The sequence below is a fragment of the Pectinophora gossypiella genome, chromosome 9 (assembly GCF_024362695.1).
Source record: "Pectinophora gossypiella chromosome 9, ilPecGoss1.1, whole genome shotgun sequence".
NCBI lineage: Eukaryota > Metazoa > Arthropoda > Insecta > Lepidoptera > Gelechiidae > Pectinophora > Pectinophora gossypiella.
The window spans coordinates 6,309,122-6,318,574 of record NC_065412.1 but is presented as its reverse complement, the minus strand read 5'-3'; the positions used below and the strand labels follow the sequence as shown (position 1 = coordinate 6,318,574).

The 9,453-nt window shown below is 36.2% G+C and overlaps 1 protein-coding gene across 1 annotated transcript; it reads left to right on the top strand.

Moving 5' to 3' along the window:
• The first annotated feature begins 311 nt into the window (after positions 1-311).
• On the top strand, positions 312-3,825 carry LOC126369784 (uncharacterized). The gene is made up of 5 exons (XM_050014349.1): positions 312-410; positions 478-570; positions 1,003-1,550; positions 3,400-3,475; positions 3,664-3,825. Exons 1-5 carry the CDS (start codon positions 312-314, stop codon positions 3,823-3,825), a joined length of 978 nt encoding a protein of 325 aa, XP_049870306.1.
• Positions 3,826-9,453: the final 5,628 nt, after the last annotated feature.

The following is a 9,453-nucleotide window of genomic DNA, read 5'->3' as shown; positions in this document are numbered from 1 at the left end:
AGGGCGTTTCACAGTACGAAGAGTGTCGTCGTTGGCCGTCTCCCCGCCGGCGCCGGCGCACCCCACTGCGCCTACGCGAAGACCCGCAGATCTGTTACGCTGAGACGCTGCGTAAAACCGTCGACAACGACATACGTTATCGACAGACGCCTGATCAGCAAAAGTGCTATAAGGAAATTTTAGGTAAGTAAGTACTGTTATCCTAAAAGGTAAAGACCTAAATGTCCGAACGCCTAAATGTTCCGTTCGATACGAAAAAAGTAAGTACTTAAGTAAGTTTAAGTGGGAAATCTAAGAGATATTTGTTTAGAATGATCATTGTTAATCACATTTCAGACGACATGGTGGAAAAAAGGAATAAAGCATTGAAAAAGGAAATAAAACAAAATTTGGAGTACGAGCGCAAAATGGTAAAGAGTTTTATTTATCCGTTCAGTAATGCGAGGATCATCATATAAATATTGCAAATGGTTTCAGCAAACTATGGACGGGCCGTGGGGAAAGCCCGGCCCTGGTGGCACCACCTGGAGGAACCCCCGAAACGTCGGATTGAATTTCTCTAAGTCTATGGTAAGATTCTCATGGTCTTGATTCTCTCTCGTCTTAAGCTTTAGTCTTAATTTAGAATAAGAAGACCCTAAGGTTACCTGCCTGTAAGAAATAATAGGGCCAAAGGCAGTCGAGCTAATAATTGTAATTGGCTCACCTGGCACAATAGTTACATAAATAGACAACTTTTTAGTTGAGAAACAACACTTAAACCATAGCAATAAGGCCGTTTGTTCTTTCGTTTTGTGCAAGACAACAACAACGACTATGATATTACTAGATATACTTACTTACAATTACTATGATGTAAGTAACGAATTCTACTTAGATATTTAGGAGTAGCATCTCCACACTAATCAGTGCACGTTTAAATGAAATGTCGATAAGAAATAATTACGACAACCATTTTAATAGCAACAACCTTGATGAGATTAAAATTTCGTATTGTTTCAGGGTTGGACAGATAATGAAATTTTCAGTAAAATAAAAGGGGAACACAAGCGCTACAAAAGGTCTTCGCTAACTTTGCCTAAAGTAAAGAGAGTCGATGATTCAAGAGAAGATGAGTTAGCAGACAAAGAAAATATAAAACCTTCCGGTGTTGAGAAGCTGCCCGATATTAAAGCAGGTAGTCCAAAACCGAATAGTCCTGAAGTAAGTAGGAAGCATAGTGGGGAGAAGAAAGAAGCGCCTAAAGAAGTGAATGGAATTGGAAACGGAGCAAATGGAAAAAGCAAAAGAAGTCCGAAGAAGAGTAAATTCGTGAAGAGATTATCGAACGGTGAAAGGGTGAAGAGAAGTATCCCTGATGAAGACATAGAGAGTGTGGTAATTGATAATGGGAACGGGAATATGTTGGAGAAAAAGCCAACACCTGAGGCTACGATTCTTCGGCTAACGGGGGGCATAGAGCTGGTGCCTCTATTGGCGAGAAGGCGGCGGGTCGGCGCGCGCACGCTGCCTTCTAGTGACGTCACCCGACCCCCAGACCAATCATGCCAGTGGGTACTCAATAAATAAATAGGTAGACTCTACATTACACGTTTCACTAAGGTCATAGATGGCATAAATCCACACTAACTTTTATTAAATTAATTTAATTAGATATCCCATTCCAATAACAAACTAAGTACGCTTCAATGCACATAGTACTCATTTGTTATTCACAAACAACAAACACAATTTATACTTTGCAATATAGGTACTTACTACAAAAGGTTAAACAAATGACAAAAGACGATCCTTTATCAAAAGCCCCTAATAACATCTGACACGCCTACTGTGCGTAAATTCCATTGTACGTTTAGTTTCACAATGTATTTTACGAATTTGCTTATGTAACGAAACAGTGGAGGAGTGCGTATTGCGAAAAATACAGTGCGCCCAAGGTTCGGAAGAATAATAGTCTTAATTCTGAGAGGTCGCGGCATGTGACCCCATCTGTTAGAGAATCATTTAACATATATACAGTTGACATTCGTAAGAAACAGATGAAATTCAAAGAAAGAAGCACGCAGTCAATTAATTCACTAAAGGTTACTTCTAGCATACGAAACAAGTTGCACACATTAAGATTTGGCAAATATTATAATGAATTACGTTGCGTTTGAGCTATAAAATGGTAAACATAATGTTCTTTCTAAAATTTAATTATTTAAAATATTCTTTATGTTACGTAATACATATTTAGAATTAACTTGAATGACCATCTGATAGCTAAATCTCCAATCAACTGACTAGAGCTTTTTTGAGAGTTAATTAATGAAATCGTAAACTAAGTGTTACGTTGACAATTAATTATTTTTTATGGCCAATGCCAATATGGCAATATTATTCCTGAAGAATATTCGTCTGTCATGACGGAATTTTTGTTTCGCAACTTTGTTTGTAAAATGGGTTTCCATTCATTCGCAGCTACAAACAATATTTCAACCTGTCGTACCGAGTGCTTAAGAGATCTTTATCAAAAAATATATCAGAAATATGTACTAAATTATGACTTTGCCTTTCAAGACGTTGATTTCATTGACTATGAACAGTGTGTCATTCATAAAGCGTTGTTTATATAACTTAAAATTATACTTTTTCACCAAAGATTTTGTGAAAAAGTATAATAGAGATTTCACGGTAACTAATGTAATGCCCACGACATTGTGATTGTGACATAATTACACAGATATTTAATTAGATATGTCCAATTAAAATATTTACTTAATAATTAAACTATACATGCTTCATTATAACTTACAGCCTTTGAATGCTTGATTTTCAGTTTTATTTGAGCTGAATAATATATTTAATAACAAGTAAGTAATAGGCATTTACTTACTTGTTATATATGAATAAAAAGAATTCTATTTAATTTCTTTTAGAAGAAAATATCCGAAGGGTAGGTCTATGATAAGTTATCGACGCCGGTCGTGACGCGGGTAAAGTTCGGTCGGCATCGATACCGCTTGCGCTCGCGCCGCGCCGGTTGCATCACGGCACGGCTTTCTATCCGACACCAAACGACACGTATGAAGATTTACGATTTTTCATTAGCGCTGTCTAATAACTGTTCGGCACTATCTGCTATTGATATTGATCTCTGAGGTTGTCGGCTCTATAACATCTAGGTTGGGAACATTTAGCTCGTTACGTTAACTCATCGCGATGACCTTTTTATGAACTCAAACGCATTCGTATGTTATCTTCATTGCGTCGCCGGTCGCTGCTTCACTGAAGGCTTCTATAATCAGATCTGTACTAACAAGAGCTATCGTAAATCTGTTCGGTGCTATTTATTCACTACCATTATTGGATTACATTACTTTGATTTTAGCTACACGAATATGCTTCTATTTACAGATGGCGCGAAATCATCCACGTCGATTACTTAACAGATTTGAAACATCAGATGCAGGTCAAATACGAACGAAAACAGGTGAGTTTGAAATCAATTTCATAATCTTAATTAATTTGTAGTGATTAATAATTGACTAAATTGGCAACTCCATGTTATTGCTTCATTTGATTCTGAATATGAATGTGTGTATTATTTATTACTGTGATATCGTGATGATCAGAATTTTCCTTTAATATGGCTGGATGTGTTTTCCGCTGTTCTTGCAGGAGAACCGTCGTGACTCGGCGGAGAGTGTGCGCAGGCACCACGAGACGTGGGCCTCGCTGTGGGGCAAGCCGGGACACGGGGCCCCCCTGCGCGGGCGCTACGCCCGCAGCAACCTCGCTCATCTGCTCTATGTGGCCCCACTCGCACACCCTGCTCAGTAGAAGTACATGACTCACTGGTCACCTGAATAAAATTGCTGTAGCAATAAGGAAATTAAAACACCAATTGTACTGTAAACTTTGCTTGTACGCGGATTTCATAAAAAAAATAGTCTTGAAAAATTTGGATATTTTTGCTCTTTGACTCACACACGATATAATGCTCAAAATAATCTTGTCGTAAGTTTACGCATTCCATGTCTCGATGGTATACTCGTAATGAGGTAGAATCGATCCACTCCAGATATAAAGCCGGCAAACTGGTAAGGTGTTTCAAAATTACCAATGCACACGACTTGGACTGCGGCTTGGGAACAATGTTTACAACTACCTAGAAACTTGTAACTAAATATAATGATAAACATACATATAGTGCCAATCGTATGAAATACGAGTATTAATTTGGCACTTGTTGTAAATATTGCATGCGATGAGAACATTATCACGTACGTAACTATAATAAATAGGTACGTCAAAGCATCTTTGTTATGTTTGTACTATAATATAATATTGTTATTACTTTTAATACTATCACACATGTAATTGATTATAGACGCGAGTGTACAATGTTGTAAGTAGTGCAGAGTATGTATTTATAGTGTTAATACATCTTATAGTGAGAAGTTTCAAAATTCTATTAAACAAATATATTATAGTCACCATTTGATATAGTTTTATTCAAAATACCGCCAGCAGTAACATCTGTAAAAGAAACTGGAAGCTAACCGCAACTGTGGCTAATTAGTGAAATACCTTGCGGGAAGGGTCCCCCTCAATTATTTCTCCACAGTTCAAATTAGGCGTGTTCTCACTAATTTATATTGTGGCAAGTAATCATCTGATTTCGAAATTAAATAAACTATGGAGAATTTTATTTAGTGCGATGAATTCACCTGAAATTATATGTACAGATTGTATAGAACGCTGTTTTTTGTCAATCCATTAAATCATGTTGGGCAGCGAAGGTAAAAAATAATCTTCTCTCGTGTGGATTACTATTGAGCCGCCAATGGCCCCTGACATAACACATGTAACGACTACTTACTAACATCAGCAAGGACTAACCGGGACCAACGGCTTTACGTGCCTTCCGAAGCTCATCTTACTTTCGGACAAAAAAAATAATGTAACGCATATAAAACCTGTACATTCTGACAGTGCGTACGATGCGGAAGAATGTCAGTTTGCTTTCGTCTTTAGTTTCAAGTGTACTCCATCTATCCCGAGACAATAGTATTATATATGATCTGTGCATGAACATACATACATACACATACATAAACTCACGTCTATTTCCCACCGGGGTAAGCAGAGACTTTATAATTCCATTTGCTTCGATCCTGACACACTTCTCTTGCTTCCTCCACATTCATCAATCGCTTCATACACGCACGCCGGTTCAGAGTAGATCGTATTAAATTTTTCGTATTGTGCATGAAGTGGTGTATAACAACTTTCAGGTAAAAGAAAATTTCTTTTGAAAATGAAGGCAGACCGAAATTCTTCCGCGTCATAGGTACGCACTGTCAGATTTATATGAGTTACATTACGCGTTAGTGTCACTGGATGGCATCAGACTGATTCAAATTAACAATTCAAAAATCGTTCTTCTCTGTTTTCTAATAGTGATTGTAATTCCATAAAAAAACTGGGAGAATCCTTTATTACTTTAGGTTTCTAATTACCGATTTTAACATTCATAATAATAAATTCTCATATTTTTTTATATTATAATATATACGTAGTGATAATTACATCGTAAAAAGCCTATTGAGTATTTTTTAATATTGATAAGGCAAGATAAATTCGATATTTAATTCCAAATAACTATAAATATAACTTATTTTGAAAACTGGTATAACATCACATTATCATAGACGTGTTTATTGGAAGGTCGAGTCGTATTTATTTACCGAAATAAATAACGTTTTTGTACAATACCGTTATTTTACTCGGTTCTCACGTACAATCTTCACAAATTACGAGTCGTAAATAAATATGTTACGTTATGGTTACTAATGACTGTTGGAGTTAGTTTGTAAAACTGTAATGGTTGATTGCCAGAATAATGTTTAATAATGGAGTTATAACATCATTTGAGATTTTTCAGTATGTCTCCTGGATAAACGCAGAAGGAGGCAATGGTAATAAGGGTAGGTTCAGTTTTCTCTGTAAGTACAGTTTTTAGCTGTGGGCCGCCCGAATTGTACTGTATTCATGTGTTATGTCTGATTGTTGTAATTTAGTTCTGTGCAATAAAGTATTATTTGATTTGATTTTTTCGTCGTTTAAGTTCTAATTTCATGGATAACAGAGATATGAATATTACGTCTTTGTTTTGGCTATAAATGATGACTCACGCCTAATTCCCACCGGGGCGAGCAGAGACTACTACTACTGACTGGGTCTTTTTATTACACCCAGGCATAATTACATCTTTGACCCATTATTATTCTGATCAAAATAAAGAATAGCAATATAGGTAGCAACATAATTCTATACTCACATAATGTGATCGAAATATCAAGCAACAATTATTTTATAATTGCATCTGCCATTACATTGTATTTTGGAATAATTTTGTAATACCCGAGTATAGAGAAAATAGGTAATTTAAAAACGTTAAAACAGAACAACGCCAAATATATTGTTTTTGGTGAACGTAGTCTGAAAAGTTCCTCATTGTGATAATAATAGTAAATCTCTACAATACAATACAAAACCTTTTTCGTTCTTTTTTTCTCAACCTTTAAAATAATAAAGAAGTTTCCAAAACAAGCCAGAATAATGAGTGATATCCCTAATATATTACAGAAACATTATACTTACAAGTAATATTTTCATCTTGTTTACGTTGGTACCGTTAGAATAAAATATAAATGAGGCAGCGATGTTATATTAAATTAAAGCACAGAGGCAAGTTGCATCACTATACGTCCAGTGGCTTATTACCGCAGTTATATAACACATGGGTCGTTGGGATGCACCCAACTCACCAACTTGTTTCTCTTACGATCGTCTGTCGTTGTCGCCAATACGATTACAACACAAGTAGTTCCGTGACCTCTTGCCCGTAGTCCCTACAGGGTGAAATTATTGTAGTTTGTTTCTTTAATATAATAATGCGTCTCATGGGGTACATGTCTAAGGGAAATCTATAATACAGGTTTTTGCAATTTTCACATTAGGTTTGCGTTTGATCACAAAGCGAGATGCTTAATGAAAATACCTCTAAAACTTTAGCCTTGAAACCTACATGATTAAAATGTTTACAATGTACCAGTGCTATCTGATGTACATGCAATGTTTCAGGTAATTGTTGAATTCAATGAAAAGTTTTATCAGTTAAAATGATACCACTCGGCCGTTATACGCAGAAGCTAATTGTGTATATACAGAAGAATACGAGCGTTGATACCCGTCATAGAACAAGACCAAGGGATTTCAAGTATTAGGTGCCACGATTCAACAAAGTGATAACTACCACAGAAGCTATAGCCAGAGTAAAGACTGGGCGAACTGTTTATCTAGGCTATCCAAGCGTAGTAGGAATATTATAATATTATAATGGCAGCTGTCAAAGCTGAAGGTGTAACAATAAACGATACTAAAGAACCGGAAATTCTAGATCTAGCTAACTTTCTCAACAAAATGAGTGCTAAAATTGAAGGCGCTGGTAATCAGAGGATTTGTATTGAAGGAGTACTGAGGCTATATGCGGCAGAGCATACAGGGACCCAAGACATGATTGTAGCGGAGACTTTTATGATTGCTGCCGCAGCCAGCAATATGGACCAAGGAAAAGTTCTGGTTGAAGATGCTTGGACGCAATTTGGCGCTCGTTTCCACATTAACTAAGACGGGAGCCATCATCCGCAAGGAAGAATACGCAATACGTGCAGTCGGCCCTAAAATAATAAATCTGCTTGCATAATTACGTCACCGTACCCGGGATTTCTGGCTGACCTACAATCACAAATGACTGCCTTGTTTATGATAGCTTAAGGTACTTACGAGTATTGTTTTAGAAATTGTTTTTGAAAACCGTTTCAAGCATTTAATAGAAATGGGACGCATGAATGGAGAGTGTAAAATAAATGGAATTATGCTAAGTGCATCAATAAGAGGAGCCGACGTGTCAGCGAGTGACCTGCGCGCCGCGGCGGCCTTAGTGCTGGTGGGGCTACGTGCTGAACGCGTCACGCTAGTGTCCCATTTAGAATATTGGTCACAGCATATTTCACGAAATCCTTATACAATTAGGAGCTAATTTGGAACGGTTACGATTGTAAAAAAATAATTATAACTTATTTTATTTAGTTTTTAATCATTATAGTGCTGATCAGTGCTTAGTGTAGTAAATATTTTTACTGTGTATTTGGTTTGGGAGGATGCATACTTTATACGTATTGCAACTTAATTTAATACTATACCTTCTGCTAATAAAATATACTACATACCCAATGAATTATCATTAAGGAACATACATACTAATTTGTTAACCAAGTAAATGAGTTAATAACGTCCTCGATTACGAGGTGTGTGTTTTATTACCCAGTATGACCGTGTTTCCGCTCTACTTCAACTGTCTCTACATTCAACCATATATATTATGATATTACATGCACTTCTGGTGATTGACATACTACACTAGCTATAAAAAAATACCTACTTTATTACTTCATATTTAAGTTAAAAGTTATTACAATAACTTAATTATTATTTTCTTTATTTAAGTTGTAAAACAATTATTGAAAGTTTATTCATTCTATTTTGGGATTCGGCGAACAGTAAAAATTTAGAACTCCGATAATCTACACGCGAAAGCGAAATAAGTCGTTTTTAAACAACGAGATTAGCTGTAGAATTGCGTAACATTCGATTCTTAAAAACGAGTAGTAATGACATTTATTACTTGATATGACGACATACATTGTTGAAGAAATATCAAATATTTTTTGTATGACTTAGGAATTTCCACATAAAGCGTCGAGTGTCAAATTACGCGGACATCTCCAATGTCTTTGCTTACAGCACTTCATACGGTACTCCAAGACGGTGTCAAGTTATCAAACAATTCATTAAGAGGTCTCTAATTAAACTTTTATGCCGTTATGTCTTTGTGTGTGGGCAGTCGAAGTATGGAGAAATTGTTAAAGCAAACAGAAATGTGCGTATATGTAAATGCTGCGCAAGTAGAAAGCAATGACGAAATGGCCATAAAGTCGAGGTGGTCGGAGGTGTGGTCCACTGTCTCGCGCGGAGAGGAAATGTTGTCAAACTGCGATCATCCCCCCTTTTGTTCAAAACACACAAGGTGCTTTTGAGTTTAAAATTTTTCGAAGATTTTACACGTCATAGGTACGGTTAGCATGGGTAAAATTTTGATGTTTTAATATTTATTTTATAGAAAAGGAACATAAAAATGTATTCTGCAATTACAGAGATCTTTGGTGATAATTAAGTTACAACGCCATATATATGACTAATAAATATTATTCTAGTACAGTTATTTAGACAAGTTAGTAGACACTTAATAATACAAGAATCCGTAAAGCAATAAAGGCAATGTAATGAAGCTTTGTGCACTACTCGAACTGAGGTAACATTACAAACAATCCATATGTTAAA